This window comes from Heterocephalus glaber, unplaced genomic scaffold, assembly GCF_053883595.1.
Source record: "Heterocephalus glaber isolate CG9 unplaced genomic scaffold, H.glaber_assembly_v1.0 deba00000122, whole genome shotgun sequence".
Taxonomy (NCBI): Eukaryota; Metazoa; Chordata; class Mammalia; order Rodentia; family Bathyergidae; genus Heterocephalus; species Heterocephalus glaber.
The window spans coordinates 73,194,142-73,219,580 of NW_028258138.1; the positions used below are offsets into that span (position 1 = coordinate 73,194,142).

The following is a 25,439-nucleotide window of genomic DNA, read 5'->3' on the forward strand; positions in this document are numbered from 1 at the left end:
GACAGTGCAGGATTCTGCTCCCATAGAGTCCTTCAACGGACAACAGCTGGTGAATGACTATAGTACAAGTGCCCACCATATTCCTTGAGAGAGTCCTTGGTCAGACATCACTCCAGTAAAGGGTTGCTTGACTCCGGGAAGCTGCATGGTTTCACTTCAGGGCTCCCTGCCTTAAGTTCCCATGGTGACTAGGAGAGAAGCAGTCACAGGAGACAGCCAAAGGAGTGGGCTGAGATACCGCCTGGTGGGTTAGAGTTAAAGGACACAGGTGCTGCTCCCATGGCCAGATTACAAAATTACACACCCAAATGACTCAAAATGATAATAGAGGAGGTTAGAAACAGAATAAAGAGGTACTCAATGGATCACAGAAGACATAACTAAACAGATAATGGAAGAAATAACCAAAATGATCCAGGAACTTTGAGAACACACTAATAAAAAGCTAGGTGAACTAAACAAAATGATACAAAACATGAATGACCAGATAGTAAAGAATCAGAGTTCATGAAAAGGTTTCAATCAGAAATCCAGGCAATTAAAAATTTTATCAAAAGGATCCCAGGCTCCTACAGCAGAGAAGGTGAGCTGGTCCCAGCACCCGCAAGGAAGCTCCCCCGCCTCCATCCCAGGCTCCCAGGGCAAAGAAGCTGAGCTGGTCCTAGCACCCAGAAGGAAGCTCCCCTGCCGCCATCCCAGGCTCCTAGGGCAGAGAAGGTGAGCAGCTCGGGTGTCAAAAGCACCCCCCCACCGTGGAAATGAGAAGACACGTAAACAAGCCTCAAAAACAGACTTCCAGATCACCTACAGCAACTCCAAAGGGAAACGAGATGGAACAATCTGATACTCAACCATCTGGACTCTCTGAACTGGCAACAAAAGAGGATCTGGGAAAAATGAAATCAGAAATAATTTCTCAGATAACAGCAAAGATTCTGCTCATGGTGCAAGACATGATTAATAAATCTAGAGAACACAGATAAAAAAATAGAGGATCTGAGGAACATGATGGAATCCCAACATAGGAAACAAATGGAATACATAAAACAGACGCAATCAGATTTCCAGGAGATTAAAAACTCCATTGAAAGTCTATGCAACAGAATGAACCAATGTGAGGATAGAATTTCAGATATAGAAGATAAGATTGCAATTAGTGACCAGGAAAAGAAAAATTGCTTTAAAATTGTAAATGAACACGAGAAATCAATCCAGAAGCTGCTAGATGATGCAAAGAAGAATAACATAAGACTGACTGGAGTCAAGGAAGAAAGAGGAGAGAGTGCAGATGACATAAAAATACGGTTCCCAGAAGTGATGGCAGAAAACTTCCCAAGCAGGGGAAAAGAACTTGACATACAGATAAGTGAGGCATAGAGGACTCCAGCTAGCCTTGATCAAAAAAAAAATCTACAAATAGGCACATAATAGTTAGGATTCCAGAAATCCAACAGAAGAACAAAATTCTACAAGCAGTGAGAGAAAAGAAACAAATCACATACAAAGGAAAGCCCATCAGAATCACAGCAGACGTCTCAATGCAAACCCTCAAGGCAAGAAGAGCTTGGAGTGATGTATTTCAAGCCCTGAAGGAAAACAGCCTCCAACCCAGATTGATGTACCCTGCAAAACTATCTTTCACAATTGATGGAGAAATAAGATACTTTCATGATAAAGAGCTCCTCAGGAACTTCATGAATACCAAACTGGCACTCCAAAACATTTTAGTCAATACCCTAGGAAAAGACAATGAGGATCACAACCCTAGGAAACCCAGCAGAATGAATCCACTGGGTGTGACAAATTAAACGCAAAGGGGGAGAATCCAACAAACAGAAAATGTCATGACAAGGCTTTTAAAACTTTTAACTTCATCTCCCTAATGAGTGTATAATTCAATCTTGTTATTGTACTGATTAGTATTTTTCTGATTCTAGAGTTGCACACCATTCCTTGTGCGGTACTGGCTATTTATCATCTTCTTATGTCTACTTTTTAATTGGGTTGTCTACTAATGAGCTGTAAGAGTTCTTTATATATTCTGGTCATAGGTTATATACATTGTAAATATGGTCTGTTTAAGGACCACCTTTCATTTTAATGATGTCACTTAAAGTTCTAAATTTTGATGGAATCTCATTTATCAATTGTTTTCTTTTATACATCATGTCTTTTGTATCCTAGGTAGTTCTTGCCTACCCTGAATTCATAAACATTTTCCCTTATAATTTCTTCTTAAAGTTTTATACTTTTAGGCTTTCATATTTAGGTTCATAGATCCCTTCAAGTTATTTTCATGTATGGAAATAAAGGGTTGAGGTTAATTTTTTATATACGGATACCAGGTGTTCTAGTGCCATTTGCTGAAAACACTGTCTCTTTCTCGGCTCTTGAATTGAGTTTATATTCTATAAAATGCTAACTTTAAATAATCTTTCAAAACTCAGTGGACCATATATGTGTGGTTCTATTTCTAGATTCTCTGTTTTATTCAAATGATTTATATGTCTTTCCTTACACCAACACTGCCTTGATTACTGTAGCTTTAGAAGAAGTCTTAAAATTAGGTACTAAATGTCTTCCAACACTGTTTTTTTTCTTTTTCTTTTTACTTTTTAGTCCTTTGTACTCACACATAACTTTTAAATTTCAATATCCAATTCTTCATGTATAGCAAGCATACATAGACCTGAATTTTTATATATACCTTGTGTTTTCTAATCCTGCTAAATTCAAATACAAGTTCTAGGGGCTCCTAGAGATTTCTTAGCATTTTCTCTGTAGATGATCATTTCATCTACATATAAAGATTTTGCTTCTACCTTGCCAATCCTATCCTAATTGTGTCATTTTATTGCCAGACTATTTTGGTTTAGGCCTATGTTTCAAAGTTTAATAGACACATGAAGAGTAGGCATATCTGTCCTTGTTCTCCACCTTAGGGAGAAAGCATTGTATCTTCTCCATTCATATAAGGCATTTTTGCTGGAAGTATGGAGTACATGTATTTAATCTGTTGAGAAGGTTCTGTTCTACTTCTAGTCTCCTGATAGCTTTTACCATGGACAGCTGTAGAATTTAGTTCGATACTTTTTCTCCAACTAGTGACAGGATCATATGGCTTTTTCCTTTCCTCTGTTAAAATGATGACTTTTAGGGGTGGATCTTCCAATGCTGAACCAACACTGCCATCCCTATAATAAAACCACTTTCTACATACTGCCAGATCTGACTTCTAATAGTTTGTTTTGTTAAACAACTTTCTATCTATGTTCATACTTTTTTCTTCTATTATCTTTATCCAGTTTTAGGATTAGCACAATGTTGAGTTCCTAAAATGAGGGGAGAAGTTCCTTCTTTTTTCTGCTTTAAATGTTTGATATAATTTATCAGTTAAAATGTATATGAGCCTGTTGTTGTCATATAGGTAGGTTTTCAAGCTAGGAATATCCTTTCTTTAATAGGTGCTACTCAAATTTTATATTTCCTCCAGAGTTAGTTTCATTAATTTGTCTTCCAAGGTACTTCTTAGAAGTTGTCAAATTTATTTCAAGAAAGATTTTTGTAATATGCTTTCTATATCCTTTTAAATTCTGTAAAATCTGTGGTAATGTCTCCTAGATATTGATATTATACTTTAAAAATGTATAATTGATATTGTGTAATAGGAAGAAAGGTCTAAAGGAGCAGGGGAAGTGGGAGGGGTAGGGGAAAGGAAAGAAGGGAAAAGAAAAAATACGAGAAAAGGAAAAAAATGGAAACAAAGTCTTTGCAAATAGGGAAGGGTGGAGGGGGTGAAGGGAAAGCAGGGGAATGGGGAAAAAAAGAAGAACCAAGATACTCATGTAATGGTACAAGATCCCAATGATGAATGTAACTGTATTTTATACCTACAATGTACCAATAAACTAAATGGGGGGGGGCAAGAAAAACTGTATCAAAATTATGAGAACTACAAGTCAATGATGGCTGGGCCAGGGATATAGCTCAGTGGTGCCACACCTGCTTGGCAAGCGCAAGGTCCTGAGTTCAATCCCTGGTACCAAAAAAACAGTCAATAATGGCTTCAAAGACCAACTATAGTGGTACCTTGGTTCATGAACTTAATTCATTACACAATTTTGAAAAAGATGGCCACATTTGTGTTTGTGCAGGCTGTGATCATGTTCGTCACCCAGTGCAGAGTTAGCAAACAAAAGCATTCGTGAACTGAGGTACGTACCTCTGTACTCAAAGTACCACAGTCCATCACAGGGACAAAATTTTAAAAGTTGTTAGAGAAAAAGTGAATTACATATAAAGATAAACCCATTAGAACTGCAGCATAATTCTCAACACAAACCTTAAATGCCAGCAGGGCTTGGAGTGAAGTGTTTCAAGCCCTGCAAAACTTTCCTTTCAAACTGACAGAGAAAGAAGGTATTTCCATGATGAGGAGCACCTCAAGAAATTCATGACTACCAAACCAGCATTACAAGAATTCTCAAGGATATCCTTGAAAGAATCAATGAAGCCAACAATGCCAATAAGTCCAAAAGAATGAATACACCTGTGGGATGAGCAGCTAATTAAAAGGGGAAAATAAGGAAATTAGCAACAGGAAAATAATGCAATGACAGGAATAAGTTAAAACCTCTCAGTAATAACTCTCCATCTGAATGGTCTCAATTCCCCAATCAAAAGAAACAGACTGGCAGAATGAATCAATAAACAACAATATGCAGTGTACAAGACACAAATTTAACCCAAAACCAAACCCACAGATTAAAAAATGAAAGGAAAGAAAACAATATTCCATGCAAAAGGAACCTGGAAAAAAGCAGAAGTTGTTAAGCTAATTTCAGACAAAGTACATTTCAAGCCAAGACTTATCAGAAGAGACAAAGAAGTTCACTACATATTGTTTAAGGGAACAATTCAACAAAAAGAGTTAACAATTATAAACATATACACACCAAATAGTGGCACAGCCAACTTCATAAAACAAACCCTAATGAACATGAAAAATCAGATAAACACCAATACAATTGTAATGGGGGACCTCAATACCCCACTATCACAAAAGGACAGATAACTAGACAAAAAAAAAATCAACAAATAAATATTAGAGCTGAACCAAATCTTTGAACAAATGTACTTAATAGATATCTATAGAGCAATCCATCCAGCAGCAAGAGAATATACATTCTTCTCAGCACACATGAGACACTCTCCAAATCTGACCACATACTAGCCAATACAGCATGCTTAAGTAAATGCAAAAGATCATAGTGAGGGGCCGGGCATTTAGCTCAGTGGTGCCGCACCTGCCTCAAAAGCTCAAGGTCCTGAGTTCAATCTCTGATACTGGAAAAAAACCCAAAGATCATAGTGAAATGAAACTAGAAATCAATGGCCAAAGATACCACAGAAACTATGCAAACACATGGAAATTAAATAATGCCCTTTTGAATAATCAATAGATCATAGATTAAAGAAATTAGAGTTTCTATAATCAAATGATAATGCCAATACGACATATCAGAAACTAGAAGATACAATGAAAGCAGTCCTAAGGTGGAAGTTTATGGCAGTAAATTCTCACATCAGGAAAACAGAATGAGCACAAATCAATAACTTAATGATGCACCTCAAGGTCCAAAAGATGAACAACAACAATCCAAATTCAAAGCTAGCACAAAGAAGGAAATTATAAAGATCAGAGCAAAAATTAATGAAATTGAAACTAAAAAAAAATACAAAGAATCAATAAATTGAAGAGTTAGTTCCTTGAAAGAATAAACAAAATAAAGAAACCCTTGGCCTATCTTACCACAAAGAAAGAAAAGACCCAAATTTATGCACTTAGAAATTAAAAAGGTAAAATCCTAATGGATTTTTGATTTGAAAACCAGAAAAAGATCCAACTGAAAAAGAGAACTACAGGCCAATCTCTTTAATGAACTCTGATGCAAAAATCCTCAATAAGATAATGGAAAACAGATTGCAGCAAATCATCAAAAAGATCATACATCATGACAAAGTAGGATTCATTCGAGGGAGGCAGGGATGGTTCAACATATGCAAATCTGTATATGTAATATACCACATAAACAGAAGCAAGGACAAAAACCAAATGATCATCTCAATGGATGGAGAAAAAGCATTTGACAAAATCCAATCCATTCATGACAAAAATCCTAAAGAAAATAGGTACAGAAACTCTTTAGCTCAATCTGACAAAAGCCATCTATGACAAACCAATAGCCAACTTGGTATTAAATGGAGAGAAGCTGAAAACTTTCCCTTTAAAATCTGGAACAGGTGTCCACCTTCACCTCTCCTGTTCAGTACAGTTCTCAAAACATTAGCTAGAACAATCAGGCAAGAGAAAGAAATAAAAGGGTTAAAGATAGGAAAGGAAGAAGTTAAATTATCATTTTCTGCAGATGACAGGATACTCTACACAGAAGACTTCAAAAACTCCTCTAAAAGACTTGTAGAATTAATAATCAAATTCAGCAGTATGGCAGGATAGAAAGTCAACAATTAAGTCAATAGGATTCCAGGAAAAAAAAAAAACTTCCCTGAGAGAGAAATTAGGGAAACAATACCTTTCACAATAGCATCAAGAAAAATGAAAAACTTAGAAATTAATCAAACTAAGGAAGTGATCTTTACTAAGATTCCATCTCAGTCCAGAATGAACGGCTATTGTTATGGCTTGTGTCTAGATGTCCCCCTAAAGCCTCATACAGTCATAGGTGGGGCTTTTTCAGAGTATGGCTGGATCTAGAGTTATCTAGATTCTGGGACTGATTCATGGTGCAATGCTAGGCTCAAGAGCACTAGGATTAAGGGTGTGAGTGCCACCCTTAAGTAAGTATCCTTAAGTAAGGGCCCTAGGTAGCCTGCATAAAAGGGATAAAAAGATCCCCTTGTTGATCGCCCCCTGTTGCTTTGTTACCTTCTGCTAGCCATGAGCTGTTTCTCCTCTGCAATGTCTGTTTGCCAATTATGGACTGAAACCTCTACAAACTGTGAACTATATAAACTTTTCCTTCCTTAACTTTGGGCGACAGGCATTTTTGTCTAAGCAACAAGAAAAGTAATTAAGACAGCTATCTTCAAGAAATCAAATAATAGGGCCAGGGATTTAGCTCAGTGGTTCTGGCACTTGCCACACAAGCACAAGGTCCCGAGTTTGATCTCTGGTACCAAAAAAAAAAAAAAAAAAAAAAAAGAAATTAAATAATAAAAAATTCTGGGATGGGGGGAAATATTCTTCATTGTTAGTAGGAGTGTAAACTGATAGAAGTACTATAGAAATCAGTATGGCAAGTACTGAACAAACTAAAGTAGCAATTCTATTTGACCCAACTTTTCCCCTTCTAGGTATCTTCCCAAAAGAGTTAAAGATATATTATAGTAATATATGCACACTCATGTTTATAGCAGCACAATTTATAATAGCTAAATCTTAGAAGCAACCTATATGTCCACAAAGAGATGAACAGATAAAGAAAATGGGTATTTATATACAATGGTGTACTACTGCCACAAGAAAGATAAGATAAACTTGAGTCATTTGTAGAAAAATGGATGCACCTTGAGACCACAATGTTAAGTGAAGTAAATCAGACACATAAGTTTAAATATTGCATGATTTCTCTTATATGAGAAACCCAATATACAGTCTAAATAAAGTGCAAAATAAAAGATAATAGGAAAAGAGATGGATCTTTGGCAAATGGGAATGGAACCAAGAGATGGAGGGAGGGACAGGGAGGGGAGGAACTAAGACTAAAAGGTAGGGGGACTATGTACACGAACCAAGTCCCTAAGCGGAATGTGATCATCATGTACTACACAAATATATATATTACATGTACTATAAACATATATTATATATATATATATATATATATTGGGAGTAAGAATTCAGGAGAGAGAGGGAGGAGGGGGGTTAAAAAAGAATTGAGAAATGTCATGTATATGTGCCAATTCCCCACAATGAATGTAATCATTATGTACTATAAACGTGTATCAATAAAAAAAAATTTAAAGAAAATTTAAATCAGTTTGGCCTTCTCACACAAGAAGAGTAAAGTCTTGGGATCCTTTCCAAAGCCCTTGGTGCAAGTGAGCAGGCTCCAAGCCCTCTGTACCAGACACTTCAGAAGAATCTTACTTTTTATATGACTTTCAATCTTGGGGGAGGAGATCAGTGTGGATGTTTAGAAAGAAAAAGCAGAAGACTTGGCAACCACACAGAATGAGAAGGCCCCTTACATCAATGCAAAAGAAACTCCAAGTTTATATTATGACGTGAGCAGGGCTAAAACTCTTTCTCTTAATCTTAAGATGGTTGGTTTTTGTTTTGTTTTCACTTTGCCGGTTATGGTAACTTTGCATTCAAGGTCTGAATCCAAATTGGCGTATCAACATTCAATACAAGGCAACCTAAATTGCAAAGCATGAAATCTTGTCCCACTTGGAGGGTCTGGATTTTATGTGTATGAAAATGGACAAACTACATTTTTGTATTATGTATTTTTTAAGTTTTGCTAGACTATTGCAGGGAACTGTCATGGTTTGGGTCTGGATGTCCCCCCAAAGACTTATGCAGTCAGAGGTGGCTGAATCTGGAACATGTGATGCTGGGATTAAGGGCATGTGATTACTAAACCACTACATGTGAGTGACTGGTTTGGCACTGCCGTAATCCCAGTAGTCTGGATGGGATAAAAGGGGCAGAAAGATGCTGTTAAGGTCCGTTGTTGCTTTTGCTACCATCTGGCCACCATGAACTGTTGGTCCTCTGAAAGGCCTGTCTGCCATGCCACCCTGCCTTGAAACCAGCCAATTATGTCTTTGCTTTTTTTTGGTACCAGGGATCAAACTCAGGACCTTGTGCTTTGGGTGTTGGGTGTTCTGTCTCAGCAACAAGAGAAAAGTAACTAACACAGGAAGGTAAAATTTTACCTCTACTCTTGGGGTTTCTGGCTTGTGGTGATATAAGACAAGTTAACAGGAAAAAAGAATATATATTTTATTACTTTTATATGCATATGGTAACCCCCCCCCACACACACACAAATAGAGGTAGTAGAATGTAACAGTTAAATGCCAGGTTGGAGTGACAAGAAAGTAAGGGTTAGTTTAACAAGGTTTGTTTGTCAGACTTCTCTCAATCTTGACTCCTCATATCTGATTATAAAAATGACTTCCTTTTTATTTCTCCTGACAGGAGGGCACTTTTCCCTTGGCAGTTTCTTCTCCTGCATTTGGGGAAGAAAAAGAAAAGTCAAAGTTCCCTTCTTGTACCTGCTATTTTTCAAGTGCCTTTATCCCAAAATAATCAATATGCCAAAATGGCATATTTTGATTCCCTACACTATGAAAAGATACAATAAGACTGGGGGTGAAGCTCAGTGATAGAGTGCTTGCCTAGCATGAGTGAGGTCCTGGGTTTGATTCCAAGCCTGAAGGAGGAGGAAAAGGAAGAGGAGGAAGTTGGGAGAGGAAAGAGAGGGGACAGTGAAGAGGAAGAAGGTGAGGGAAGATATAATACATTCATGATATACTCTCTTGTCCATGACACATAAATTGGAAACATCTTTTGGGAAACAACATGAAAGAAACTCCAGACTGAGAAAATGAAACAAGCGTCAAAGAACCATCCATTATCCCAGTAACTCATGTCATAGGAATTTAACAAAATAATTAATCATATGCTATATACATATCTCTATATATGTATATTATATATAGTATATTGTAAGCCAAAATGTTCACTACTACATTATAACTAAAAATATAAACAACCTCATGTTCCAATGTATGAAAACATTTACTAAATTATGACACAGAAATCCCATGGTATATTATATATATTAAAAATAAAAACAAGGACCATGTATGAATATGTAAGGGTACAGAATGAAAAGGGACAGGAGGGCCTGTAACTGAAAAGAGAGAGTTGTTGCAAGAGCCAAGCAAGAAGCTCAATAAAGTTCTAAACACAAGGAATGTTAGAGAAGAAGGTAGAGATGAAGAAATACTAAGAGAATATCAAAGACCTTTCAACCAAGTATGTGGTGGGAGGTAGGTGCATTAGCTTAGGTTTCCAGATGTGGTGACTTGTCATATAGAGTCAGGAGCAACAGCTTGTCTTGTTGGAAAGATGAAGAGTGTAATTTGAACTTGATCAGCATAACAATACCATACCCTTACTTGTATAGTACTTTACCATTTGCTATGTACTGTTATACACATTAAAAGTGTTTATCTGATCCTCTAAGAAGCCAACACGAACAGAAAGTATTTTATTTCCATTATCCAAAGGCTGAAATGGAAGCTTAGAGGTCAGATGAGCTGGAATTAGACATCATGCCCCCTCCTTCCAAGTGTCCATCCACTGTACGTCCTACTTCCAGAAGTGGGACTTAACAGAGGGCTGAAAACTAGGGAGACAGAGTATGGCCTGAAAAGGTTAGCAAGCTCAGGAAATCTTAAGATCAATTCATAGGTAATAATCCATGTGTGTTTTGGGGAGAGAGGGAAATGCTAGAGAGTGTAGGTAGGTGGTATGGACCTAATTGCCTTCCTACCCAGTACCCATTCTCTTCTTCCTTACTAACTGAACACTACAAGAGAATGGCCGAAGAATTATATTTCCCAGACTCCTTTACAGACAGTAGTAGACAAGAGATATATTTGGAAATTGGAGAGTCAGCCTTTTTTGTCCTTAGCCTCCTCTCCTATAAATATACTGCCTAGAAAGCAGACATAATGGTTATCCAGCTTGGGAAACGAAAGAAAGGCCAAGGAAATCACAAAGATTGGCCTCAAAAAGTACAAAGATGTCCACTTTGCCCTACTGGCCCAATATCAGCAAACATCTCACTCCTGAATCCTTTCACATAAAAAATAAACCCTTCTAATCAGACTGTAATCGGTTCATAACTGAAGAGGACTTTGCCTTCTGAGGCAAGAACATTCTTAAGGACAATCATCGCCTCCCTCTGAAGTGCTGTCGCTTAGGTTGGATGAATCACAGCTCATCTAACCCACTGTGGCATCTTTCAGGTCTAAGGTTGCAAAACATTCAACCTTTGAACACTGCATCTTGAACATTAAAGAGCAGAGCAAAAGAGAAGCACCAGTCCTTGTAGGGTAGGTATTTATTTATTCTACTCATTTGAAATTAGAGGCAACAGATCACATGGCTTTGAATATTTTCAAAACAGTTCTTATGTTTGGATCGATATACCTGCTACCCTTCTACAAATACACACACAGGCACTGGTAACACAGAAATACTGTTTTGACAAAATAGTTTCAATGAAGTAATTTTCCTTCTAAATTTTTCCTTTAAAAAATGTTTAAAATGCATTTAGTTGTCTGATCTAAAAATCTTAGATATTCTGGAGATTATTTAATAAAAGACCTTCAAAACTAAAACTTGCTGAGAAAGTACCTGACTAGTGACTAATGCCCAAACATTTGCTAAATAAATGAAAAGCACAATAAGTTGAATACAACTAAACAGTAAGATGTTTCACACAATAGAAAATTAGCATATAGTACAGAATTTCAGGCCCATCTGTGAAATAAAACAATCAGTTGGTTGTGAGATAAAACTAAATTGGTTTCTGATAGTTTAATCAACAATGAACTGGGTCATTAAATTAACAAGTTTAAGTCTGTTTCCTTTAAAGAAGAATGCAAGGCTATATCGTATTAATTAAATGGCTTAGAGATGTACACAGCCATTACACACCAGGAATATCTGCATACAGCTATAAAAATTTTGCGGAAACCTCAACAGTCTTTAAAGGATAAGTGTATTTAGGTCAAAACTTGCAGCAAGGAGCAATTTCTAAGTAGATGGCTTAGAAACTGCTGAAAAGAACAGATTACTAATCGAGGTGTTAGACACAATAGACTTTTTCCCCTTCAAATGTAGCATATTTAGTCCATTTATTACATAATTGGTTACATGCTGGGGATTTAACTCAGTGCTTCCACTGCCTGACTTGCAAGTGCAAGGTCCCGAGTTTGATCCCCAGTACAAAAAGAAAAAAAAAACCCAAAACATAATAGGTTACAACTAATTCTTTGGAGACAATGAAACACCATCAAAGAGCAAATTTTCTTTTTCTCAGTAATTTTTTAAAAAATTAATGCAAAGTACAAGATATTTTAAAATCTAATTTCTCTGAATTTGTTAGCAATTTGGTTCAGTTAATTAATAGCTATCTCATATATCTGAGATCTAGAATTTAAGACAATAAGGAACATTTACCAAGTCTCCAGAATATTCTCCAAATATTAATAGAATATAACAAAAACAAAGATCCTGAAATTGAACTTGTTTCTTACGTCAGATGTAGCATTAATGGAAAATTATGTTAAAAACTTTCAGAAGGCAATATGAGTTTCAATACAGAAAATCACAACAATACAGCACAAATAAACACTGAGTCTTAGCATGGTGTGATAACACACCACTGAATACATACACGCAGGTCCACAATGGTTTCATCAATCTGACAACTACTATACTCTGTGTTGTTGAGTGTATATATGTGTGTGTGTATAATTTTAAAATCACTGGAATGGCAGATATTAGGGTAAAAAATAATTATCATTTGGGCCTTATCAGGAAAACTCTGATGGAATGATATCCAACAAAAATAATACTAAAGACTAAGTGGTAAAACTTACAACAAAGGTAATTTTTCATTTTGGAGCTATTATTTGAAAATGTCAATAGAAACTAACTCTTTTTCCTAGCACTCAGAAGGCTGAGGCAGGAGGATTGCTTTGAGTTCGAGGTGGGCCTGGGCTACACAATTTTAGTTCAAGGCTAGCCTGGGCTACATAGTGAAACCCTATCTCAAAAAAAAAAAAAAAAAATCTTAGTTACTGTCTCATTGCTGGGACATAATACCCAATATCCACAAGTTAAAGAAGGAAAGGTTTTTGGCTCAGTTTGTAGAGGTTTCAGTCCATAGTCGGCTGGCTCCAAGGCAGGGCAAAATGGCAAAGGGGCATCACAGAGGAGAAACAGTCCAGGGCAGGGCAACAGGAAGCAGAGCCAAGATCAAGAGATAAGGAGAGGTATATACAATTCCAGGCCATGCCCACCATGACCCATCTCTTCCCACCAGATTTCACCTCCCAACATCACACCCAGCTATAAACCCATCAGTGGACTAATCCAGTATCACACACTCATGATCCAGCTACTTCCAAAAGCCCCAACTATGAGAACATGAGGCTTTAGGGGGACATCTAGATATAAACCCTAACAAATACTCATGAATCCTTTGAATTTCAAAAACTATAAGGTAGTCTTTTGCCACCAAAGAACCACAAACATTAGTGTTCAGACTGTTATAACCTTGTCAGTGACAAGCTTGGTGTGGGAGTGAACATACTATTAGGTTCAGCCTGAATGTAATAGGTAACTGCAGGCTAAACAGTTATCAAAGGTTCAGGGGCCTTCTGGATTCTTCTTATCCACCTACACATATCTCTTGTCAGGTTAACACAGAAGTATTTGCCTTCTCAAAAATGGCTCGTGAATAGTACTTATAAGTTTAAAAAATATATTGGTTTGAAACCAAAAGCAAGGGAAAGTGAAGCTAAGACTAGAAAGATGGTGAGTCAAATACTATTCCTCTTTGCAATGCTCCAAAGTATCTTCAAAATTTCTACCTAAATGTTTTCATATAACTCTAGCTTTCTCTAAGTATGTTTTTCATAATTCAAAATAAACTATTCAACCATACTTCCAATGATATTTAACAATAGGTTCTCAAAGAGATATCTGCAGACTCATGTTTACAGGAGCACCATCATAATAGCCAATTGGTGGAAGCAACCCAAATGTCCATCGATGAATGAATGTTTATGCACACAATGAAGTATTATTCAGCCTTTACAAGGAAGGACATTCTATCACATACTACAGCATGGATGAACCTTGATACAATGCTAAGTGAAATAAACCAGCCACAAAAAGATAAACACTGTATGATTCCCTGTATATGAGGTATCTAAAGTGGTCAAATTTTAAGGAACTGGAAGTAGAATGGCAGATACCAGCTTCTGGTGCATGTGTGTGGGGGTGGGGAAGTGGGGTGGTGTTAATAGGTAAAGAATTTCAGGGCTGGGGATTTAGCTCAGTGGTTTTGCTGCCTGGTGCGCAAGTGCAAGGACCCGATTTCAGATATGGAAGATTAAAAAGTTATGGAGGGCCGGGGATTTAGCTCAGTAGTCCCACTGCCTGCTTCGCAAGCACAAGGTCCCGAGTTCCATCCCTGGTACCAAAAAAAAAAAAAAAAAATTATGAAGATCTCTATTATGATGTGAACCTATGTAACACTACTGAATTCTATACTTTAAAATGGTGAAGATGGTTGCTACAGTTTGAATGTGTTCCCATCAAAATTTAGGCATGAAACTTAATAGTCAATATGATCATATTAAAGGCAGTATCTTTTTTGTTTTTTGTGACATTAGGCATCAAATCCAAAGCCTTCATAATGAGCTACAGCCTCAGCTCTTTTTCATTTTGAGACAGGGTCTCACTAAGTTACTAACTTGCCTAGGCTGAGATTGAACTTCAGATCCTCCTGCCTCAGCTTCCCAGAGTGCTGGGATTATAGGCCTGTGCCCCTCTCATGGCCTTAAAAGTGGTATCTGTTTTTTCTTTTTCTATTACTATGTGTTTGCAATACATAATGAATACATTCATCACGGGGAGTTGGTACATATACATCTTAGCCCTTTTTATTTCCCCTACCTCTCCTCTACCTTCCCGCTCCTTCCATCTCTAGCATCCTTTCCCATATGTAAAAGGTCTACCTTCCTGTTTGGCAACATGTCTTTTATTTTGCTTTGGGTTTCTCATGTAAGAAAAATCACACAATATCTTACCTTTTGTGTCTGGTTTATTTCACTTAGCATTATTAATACCTTTTCTTATCGCTGGGACAAAATACCTAATACCTAAAACTTTAAGGATAGGAATTTTATTCTAGTTGACTGGTTCCAAGGCATGATGATATGGCATAGGCACATGGCAAAGGAAACAGCTGTGGCAGCCAGGAAGCAGACAGAAATCAAAGGAGGAAATGGATGAGAGATATAATTCAATGACCCACCTCTTCCTACCAGGCCCCACCTCCTAACAGGAAGTCAGCTATAATGCCCCTATTATCCTATCACCTACCAAAATTCCCACTTATGATTGCATGAGGTTTTAGGGGGACATCTAGATTAATCTAAAACATTCTGCTCCTGGCCCCCATACGACTCATGTGCACCTCTTTATACAGACTGCTTTTAGTCCGTTGCTAAGAATTACCAAAATTCTAACACTTCCAGCAGCGCTGAAAAGTCCAAGTCCCAAGTCTCCTCTGAGACTCAAAGCAAACTCTTAGCTGTGAATCTCTGTAAAAAATCTAAAGAAAGTTAAACACTTCCAACATACAGTGGCACAGGATAAACATTTCATTCTAAAAAGGAGAAACGGGTACAGAAAATAATGGGACAAAAGCAAGACTGGAACCTAGCAGGGTATATATTAATCCCTGTGGCTCTGTGTCCAACACCCAGGATAAGATGTGGTGAGATATAAGCTCCAAAGACCTTGAGCAGGTCCACCCCTAATGGCATTGTTGGTGGTTGCAGCCCTCATGCTTCTCTCTTGGGCTAGCTTTGCTCAGATGTTCTGTATTACTGGTTTCTCCAACATTCTCCATGTACTTTCAGCTTGACCCTTACAGCTTCATGAACTCCCCTCTCAGGGGCACACTGCCTGGCCTCTCAGGCCTTCTGAAATCTGGGTAAAAGTCTTCCTGGCCCCACAACTCTTACATTCTGCATGTCTGAAAAACCAGCACCACAGGGATGGCACCAAGGTCTGCTAGCAGCTTGAGCAGTAGCCAGACCCTTTTGCATCACAGCTGCAGGGACCTCTGAGTGCTTAGGGGGACTATGAACAGAATTTCAGATAACAAATTCCCCAGGGGGCTGTTCTTTAGTACAGTGACTTGAGGCTCTCTTGTCAAATCAAAGTGTTTTATTTTTGCACTTTTGACCTTGGAAAGGTGGGGCCTGCTTGGCTCCAGACACACCCTTAAGCCATTTTCCTAAGTGATATTATTACAAACAGAGAGAAAACACTGGTTAGTGAAGTCTAAAGCTTATATACTTTTAGAAAGCTGTCAAATACCGCAAACAGCACAAAATGCATAAATAAAATCACATTTTAATTAATAAAGCAAGAACTACTCTAAGAAACTTCATTTTTCCCCTATTATCTTTTATTTGCTCTTTATTTAATTTGCATTCTCATACAAGAGAAGCCATACAATATTAAAGTTTGTGTGTCTGATTTATTTCACTTAACATTATGGTCTCAAAGTACATCTGTTTTCCTACAAATCACTCAAGTTTATCTCTCTTAATGGCAAAGTAGTACTCTATTCTATATAAATACATTTTCTTTATCCATTCATCTGTTGATGGACATATATATGGCTTCCAAGATTTAGTTATTATGAATTGTGCTACTATGAACATAGGTATATATGTATCACTGTAATATGATGTCTTTGCCTCTTTTGGAAAGATACCTAGAAGGCAAGTATCTGGGTCAAATGGAATTTCTAGTTTCTGTTTAGAAATCTCCACACTGATTTCTACAGTGGTTGCACTAGTTTACATTACCATCAACATTGTAGAAGGGTTCCGTTCTCTCCAAACCCTCACCATCATTTGTTATTATTTCATTTCTTGATGACAGCTGTTCTTTCTGGAGTAAGATGAAAATTCACCGCTGTTTTAATTTGCATTTCTCTAATGGTCAATGATGTTGAACATTTTTTATGTATTTACTGGCCATTTGTACTTCAGAGAAGTTTCCCATTTTTTTTTATTGGGTCTTTTGTTTGAGGGCATCTAATTTTTTTTTGAGTTCTTTATATATCTATATATTAGTCCTCTGTTCAATGAATAGCTGGTATAATAATTTTTTTCCATTCTGTGGGTTGTTTTTTCACTCTGGTGGTTGTTTCCTTTATGGTGCAGAAGTTTTTAAATTTGATATGATCATATTTGTTGATTTTTGGTATTCTTTCATGTGTAATTGGGGTTCTATTCAGAAAGATTTTGCCTATACCTATACCTCTTCAAGAGTTTTATCTATTTCATCTTTCAGCAGGGTGTTTCTGTTTTCGTATTTAGACCTTTGATCCATTTTCGTGTTAGTTTAGTATATGGTGAGAGATGAGTCTAGATTCAATCTTCTGCATGAGGATAGCCAGTTTTCTCAACACTATTATTAAAGATGCTATCTTTCCTTCAGCACAAGTTTTTGGTACCCTTGTTGTCTTGTTACTTTTCTCTTTGCTAACACAAAATACCCAACACCTACAGTTAAATGAAGAAAGGTTTATTTCAGCTCTCAGTTTGTAGAGGTTACAGCCCATAGACAGCTGCTTTCAAGGGAGGGTGGCATGGCAGAGGAGAAAGTCTATGCAAAGCAGGAAGCAGGAAGCAACAACAAGCAGCAGCAAGCCTGCCTCTCCCTTTTATCCCATCCAGGCTACCCGCCTTTTGGGTGGTGTTAACCACACTCAGGGTGGGCCTTCCTTATTAACCCACTTAATCCCTGTATCATATCCTTAATTCACATTCACACACCCTACTCCAGCCACCTTTCATTGCATAAGGCTTTGGGAAGACATTTAGATACAAACCATAAAAGTTGTTAAAGATCACGTAGCTGAATATGCCTCGAGTTATTTCTGCATCCTCCATTCTGTTCCATTGATTCACATCTTTTTTTCCAATACCATGCCGTTTTTATCATTATAGCTCTCTGTATTATAACTTGAAGCTGGGAATTGTATTGCCTCCTGCTTAGCTTTTGGTGCCCAGGATTGCTTTTGCTATTCTATATCTCTTCTGGTTCCACATGTTGTTTTTGTTTTTGGTACCAGGGATCAAATTCAGGACTTTGCCCTTAGGCAGGCGGTGGAACCACTGAGCTAAATCCACAGCCCTCCATATGTTTTTTGAGCTTTTGATTACAGCTGCTCTTTCTGGAGTGAGATGGAATCTGTTGTTTTGACTTGTATTTCTTTAACTGCCAAAGATCCTGAACATTTTTTCATGTATTTATTGGCCATTTGTATTTCTTCTTCTAAGAAGTATCTATTCAATTGCCCATTTTTTTATTGGGTCTTTTTGAAGAATCTAATTTTTTTCGTTCTTTCTATAATGTAGATATTACTCCTGTCTGAGGAATACCCGGACAAGATTTTTTCCCCATTCTGTAGGTTGCCTCTTCACTCTGTTGGTTGTTTCCTTTGTTGTACAGAAGCTTTTTAATTTGATATAATCCAATTTGATTCTTGGTGTTATTTCTTGGGCAACTGGCATTCTGCTCAGAATGTCTTTGCCTATGCTTGTCTTAAAACATTTTGCCTACTTTATGTTCCAGCAGATTGTTTCTGTTTTAATATCTAGATGTTTGACTCATTTTTGTTTTATTTTAGTACAGGGTGAGATATATGGGCCTAGATTCACTTTTTTTGCACATGGATAACCAGTTTTCTCAGCACCATTTGATAAAGAGACTATCTTTCCTCCAGCATATGTTTTTGGCCCCTCTGTCCAAGATTAGATGGCTAAATGTGCCTGGTGTTGTTCCTGCTCCCACTGTGCTGTTGTACTGATCCACATGTCTATTTCTGTGCCAGTACAATGCTGTTCGGTTTTTCGTTTATTTTGTTTTTATCGCTGTAGCTTTGTAATATGAAATCTGGATGCCTCCTGCTTTGGTCTTGTTGCCCAGGAGTACTTTTACTATTCTGGGTCTCTTCTGGTTCCATATAAATTTTATGATTGTTTTTTTCTAGTTCTTGAAGGGTGCTGCTGGCATTTTGATAGGAATTGCATTAAATCTATGTATCTGTGTGCTGTGAGGTATCCCCCTAACTTGCTCCAGAGACCTCTATGTCTATACATTCTAGGTGTGGTAAACCACACAAGCTGCAGCACATCCCTGACCATGTTGACAGATGGGGAATACAGACCACTGAGCTGTGTTGGATGCAGGTACTGAAGTGGTGTCAAGCAATCTGTTGGACTTAATGCCAGTACTTGCAGACTCAGCCCCCTATGAAAACTACACGCAACTGGCTTGGCTTTTCTCTAGAGGGCAGGACCACCAGTCCTTCCCAGCCTGAGCTTCCCACTACTGAAATTTCTCAGTGGGGAGGGGATCTGTGACTACCCTGCTCCCTCTCCAAGACTACCTCCCATGGACATCTTCCACCCAGTCATTGCGGTAGGGTGTCCCCAGAAAGTATAGTTCTTTTGTGGCTTCTGAATAATACAGCAGCTCAGCTCAAGCAATGGAACCTGTTCACAAAATGGTTCCTGATCACCTCCCAAATACAGTAGGTACCACACTGGATTTCTTCTCCAATTCTACACTGTCATGTGGAAGATGTCACTTTCTGAGTAAAATTCCACTGTATTTGCAGTTTACACTATCATGAGTTTTTCTTGGGACCACAGCAGTCAGTCCACTGTTTTTCCTGGAACCTGCCAACCCTCTCCACGCTTACCTTGTATAGCCTGAGACAGGTCTCCTCCTCAGGAGCTGGGGTTAGAATTCCAGCCTGCTTTGTTCTTTTCTCTGCATTGTCTTCAGTTTTTCTGTGATTTCTAGTATTCCTGCTTACTCTTTCTTGATTCCCAGAGCTTTTCCTCCTTTTCTCTTCACTAAGTTGTTTTCCAGGTGTACTGGTGAGGCTGTGATATACTGCCAGTTTTCACACTGGCATTTTCTCTTCTCAGTGGTATCTTGAAGAAGTAGTCAGCTCATGAATGGGAATAAAGCTCTTATAAAAGAGGATTCACTCAACTTTAGGCTAGCTTGCTCTTTTGCCACGGGAGGACACTGTTCTTCCTCTCCAGAAGATATAGCAACAAGGTGTCATTTGAAAGAAAAGAGCAGCCCTCAGGGGACAGGAAAGCTGCTGGTACTTGGATCTTGGACTCTTCAAGGATCTTGGACTACAGAACTATAAGAAAATAAATTTCTGTTCTTTATAATTATCCAGTCATTGATGTTTTTATAGAAACACTAATGGACTAATTTATGTGTTTTTACAATAAAAATAATTCAACTGTATGGTCTTTCCTATATTCATCAGAATATTACTGAATGGGCTGGGGATTGAGCTCAGTGGTTCCAGCACCTGCCCTGCAAGTGCAAGGTCCCAAGTTCGATCCCCAGTACCAAAAAAAAAAAAGAATATTACTGAATATACAGTATTTTAGCTATATTATGAATTGCACATGTGTTCTAGGCATGGATATTCTTTACAGTACTTTTTTAGATTATACAGGCTTTTTTCTTTCTCTAATCTCCTCTGTCTTCTCCCCTTTTAAAAATAAAAGCAAAAGATGACACGTAGAATATGATGTTTCCAACTGAAGAGAAGTAAATCCAGTTAGGAGCATCAGCTCTATGAGAAATGCAGTTCCTACAACACTGGGATGAGCTATTTCTTTGGAAGGATTGGAAAAAGAATACTGAGAATATGCTCTTCTCTTCCTCAAGGCGCAGGCCTGGCCATAACGGAAAACAGAAAAGCCCAACTGAAGGACATATCATAACATCTGAAAGGCAGAATCAGACTTAAAGTACTGTAACTTTTAATTTCACTGAAATGTTTCAACCAATATGTGATCCTGCAAGTAGCTCTTTCACCTGCTTTTATTTTATTTATTTATTTATTTATTTATTTATTTTTGGTACCAGGGATCAAACTCGGGTCCTTGCGCTTGCGCAGCAGGCGGTGAAACCACTGAGCTAAATCCCCAGCCGTCACCTGCTTTTATTTATGTATTGTTTTAACCTCTTGTTCACATCAGCCTTATCTAATTTATGGCAGTCTTCTACAGAAGTATTCCGTCCATTTAATTTACTTTGTAATGATAATATACAAAGCCATTCCTAAGTGGTGTTTCTAGGCAGGCTGGCAGTTTAAGATAGGGTCAAAAGTTCCACAGAAAGGATTCAGAGTATCCTTTAATGCAAAATTCGAAGTTACTTCTCAAAATGTGTATACATGCTGCATTCTTCTCAGGAGACGACCCATATTTTTCATCAGATTTTTCTACCCCTTAAGACTTCAGACTTTGTATTAAAGAGCAATGATTGCCTCAAAAAGTTGAACATGAACTTAGTATTATCTAACAATTCCACTTTTAGATACATGACCAAGAGAACTGAAAACATGTTCACAAAAAACCTGTACATGAATTTCCATAGCAACATTAATTACAGACAAAAAAACGGAAACAGCTCCAACATCTGTCAGCTGATGAGTAGATAAAATGTAATAGATACAGGGAATATTATTTAGTCACAAAAAGGAAATTAAGTATTAATACACAGTAGAACATGCACAAACCTCAAAAAACATTGTTATAAGAAAGAAGCCAGACCTGAAATGCCAAATATTGAATGATTCCACTTATCTGAAATGTCAAGAGCAGGCAAATCTATAGAGACCAAGTAGATTTGTGATTACATGAGGCTGGGGAAATAGGAAGTGACAACTAATGTGTAACAGGTTTTTCAGGGGGTGATGGAAATGTTTTGAAATTATAGTAGTGATGGCTGCATAATCTTGTGAACATATTAAAAACCACTAAATTTACACTTGAAAAGGATAAATTTATGGGATATAAATACTGAAAAAGTAAAAACCTTTTTCCTGGCTACATGCCTGACACATTGTTTTGCATCATCTTCCTATACCTATGCTCTGTGAATTCATATTAAAATTTAAAACAGCTCCCAACTTTCTCCTTTACTTCAGGATCCTAATTTACACCTAGTTTTTCAGGCTGGAAAACTTTTAACTTCTTTCCTCTCAGTGTCATATTAATCAGTCACCAAGGTCAGCACTCTCAATTAATAACAAAAATGGTTTATCATTCTTGAATACTTAATTCCTGCCAGACATTATGCTAGATAAACATAGTATCTTTAATTTTCTACATAATCATGCATTTTATAGGAGAGGAAATTAAGGCTCAGAGGGATTAAATATCTTGTCCTCCAGTTTTTCTCCTTTCAATCTATTCTGCACCCTTCAACCAGACTGATCTTCCTAAAACCACAGATCATGTTACTCTACCAACTGAACCACTTCAAAGGCTCCCATTATTTTAAAGTCCCAGCTTTAACAAAGCATACTTTCAGGATCCTCCTTTTTTCACCATTCCTCATACCAACTTCTTTGAATCCCTGGACCATGCCAACCCTTTTTCTCCTCTTACCTCTAGATTTGCCATAGGAATCCCTTATACATTTGAATGTATATTATGTGCTTAGCAGTGTATCTGCTACTGGATTCATGGTGGTCAAAGAAACAGATGGATCATTCTATCGTTTAATGGGTTAAGCAAGTAATTACAGATTTGGGGATGTACATAGAGGCAGAATGCTGTTATAAAACAAGCGGAGGTATGCATTGGGGAAACCCACAGTGACTATTTTAGATAGATTGGTCTCATAAGGTCTCAGGTGATGATATACTCTGAAAACTCAAGATTAAGAAATCAGCTATATCAAAAACAGAAGGCAGATGAGGGACAAGAGGCACTGCTAGAGACACCAGCAGAGTCCAGACCATGCATTTTTGTAAGCAACAGTTAGAAATTTGGCTTTTATTCTAGGTTCTAAGTGCAATGAAATATATTGAAAAATTTTAATGAAGGGAGTGTTACGTTTTGCTGAGACTGAAGCTAGGGCCTTGAGTGTGGTCGGCAAGCACTCTGCCACTGAGCTACATGCCTTGCTCTTAAAGGAGTATCATTTTTTGCTGCTAAATTGAGAACAGACTAGAGGGGCATGAGAAACTGGGACATTGGTCAAGAAATAGTTTAGGTAAAGAACTGTGGATGGTTTAGACTAGGGTCTGATAGTACTGGAGGACAAAGGGAGATCAATCACATGTAGAATTGACTTTCAGAGTCATCAGCATGAAAAAGATGAAGAGAGGAGATGAAGTTTGGGGGGGGGATTATCAATGGGGAAAGTTAGAAAGTAAGCTTACTAGAGAAAAGGAATCAGGAAGATCTCAGGCCCTCCTGAATATTCAAGAGCTTGGCCATTTTCATTTTATACTGTCACCAATCTGTGAAGGACTTTTGTCACTGATTATGGGATCAAACCTAAGGCTTCAACCACATGCTAGGGAAATGCTCTACCACTGAGCTGTACCTCCATCACCATGCAGGATTTTTTTTCAGCAAAGTTTAGATGGGTATATGTAAGTGCAAAGAGGGTAAATGGGTAGGTGTATCCTGAATAAGAGTTCTTTTTACCAGAATAAAATTCAGGGAGGGACAAAGCATAGTGTATTTTCAAGGGAGCGCTTATAATGATAAACAATGACAAGCACCCTAAACTGGATAAGAAGTGCAGTGGACAGAAAATAGAAGGATTGATGGTGCATAAGCAAGTGAGCTTAAAGGCAGGAAAAAGCAGTCAGAGCAGGAGGTTATCATTTCTTTGCTGGGAATGGGAAGCGGCTCCTCTTGGCAAACTACATTCTCCAAACGCACCCATCCTGCACTTCCTGCTCCGGTTTTCCAGAGCCCTCAGCAGCACTACCTTGGCCTGTCACTATCTCATCTAAGCATAAGGCCTGTCTCAAAGTACTCCCTCCTTGAAGCATTTCCGTTTACTTCACTGGGATGCCTCCTCCTCACGACAGCCATCACCCAGTGAGTGTGTACTATGGGTAGTACTCAAGGGACCACAAATTAGTCATGCTTTTTTTCCTTTCTAGGTTCCTTTACCCCTTGGTGAGCTCCTTGATGAAAGGCACTGGTATGAAAATTTCAAAGTCTGTAGATCCCGTGGCAGTTTACAGAACAGTGCAGTACACGGAGCAGTCACTCCCTAAATGTTAACAGTGATCTCCATCCAGCTCACGGGCCTGCAAACCTCACTCATTCGTTAAATCAGGGTTCCACAGAAAATGAATAAAAGCTCGTAAGCCTTGCCCACAAAAATATCAATTTATTTCTAGTTACCTCAAGGAGTGGTCTCCACTGTCACAAATTTAATTTTCATCAACTCTCTTTCAAAAAACACCCTGTGCGTGCGTGCAACAGCACTGCTAGAATGCAGGAACACGAGGCCTTGTATCTGGATATAACGATTAGAGAAATGGTACTTTTACTAAAAACTAGTCACTCTCTCCATAGCCTAAATCAAGGACGCAGAGGTCCAGAATGGGACCAGAAATCTCACGCACAGGGCTGCCCCAAGCTCTGACCTCGGCCTGGCACTTACCTTTGTTCCGGGCAGCTCCAGCTGCCAGGGCCAAGAGAGGGCTCTCCTGGGTGCCCGCTGCCATGGTTACCGTGAGGCGCCCTCCAAGGGAAAGCACACAGCAGAGCTGAGAGGTCTGCAGTCACCCCCGGAAAGAGTCGCAGCGCCGCGCCGCCTTGCCCGGAAACAGTGCTCCTGGGTCACGTGACGCGCGGGGCCGGGCCGAGCCGATTTGTTTTGGTCCGTGGTGCTGGAGCGGCTTACAGCACGTGCTCTGGCACGGGGCGCCTGCTGCCTGCCCTTGACCCTAGCCTGATCTCGTGTAGCCCTAGCTTCGTTTCTGCTTCTCCTCGTTTTCTAGTTCTGTTCTTTCTTTCCACTCTTGCCTTCCCCACGCAGAAAGGTCGAAGTTTCAGGAGTGGCTCTGTGCGGCTCTTGTCAGGCTTGGGTACTAGGTCAGTTCACGCCTCCTGCCCATCCCACGGCCCTTCTGGTCGCAAGATGACCTCATCTGATTTCCGAGGCAGTCCAGGAACGTGAACTTGACAGGGCGTCCTTTGATTGCATTCCTTGTGACTCATTTCCCAACCCAAACAAGCCAAACTGTTGGGCTTCAGGGTTTGTGTATCAAGAAAAAGGGCTGGCCAAGAGAGCAACAACTCCACTCTCCCTCGCTCACCCTTCCTCCAGCCCACCTCACAGGAGATGGCTCTGGGACACTGCAGGACACAAATCTTCCTCCCTTAACATAATCTTTAGTCGTCGCTTACTGAGGGATGGGCAGAGAGATTACCTGTCATATATGAATAAAATTGGCTACTTTATAATCTCACCAGGCGTGTTAAGGCACAAAAAAAGACAACTGATAAGACTAGTTTTAAAACTAGGTAGAGCTTACAAAGAAATTATTTTCCTGACTCTTTACATCTCAATCTTATCCTATACTCCCTGTAATTTCCAAAGGTATAAGCCCAATAAAAACGAAGTCAACCCAATAGAGAAGCAAGCATTAGGCTGGTGGCCTGAGGTCACCGAGTTGTTTATTAGGCGCGTGTTGTAAACTTGG

At 38.6% G+C, this 25,439-nt stretch overlaps 1 protein-coding gene across 5 annotated transcripts in view; it reads right to left on the reverse strand.

Annotated features, from left to right (window-relative positions):
- The window catches only part of Hspbap1 (HSPB1 associated protein 1), a 78,097-nt gene extending 52,714 nt beyond the window's left edge, over positions 1-25,383 (reverse strand). For 4 of the 5 annotated variants that reach the window (XM_021251277.2, XM_013068811.3, XM_013068810.3 and 1 more), the window contains exon 1: positions 24,395-25,383. In XM_021251277.2, coding sequence (XP_021106936.1) covers positions 24,395-24,458 — 64 coding nt within the window. In that variant the 5' untranslated portion in view covers positions 24,459-25,383. Of the gene's footprint in view, positions 1-19,637; positions 20,097-24,394 lie in introns of all 5 variants that reach the window. The other variant, XM_087209398.1, reaches the window with a different exon arrangement.
- Between the last annotated feature and the right edge of the window lie 56 nt (positions 25,384-25,439).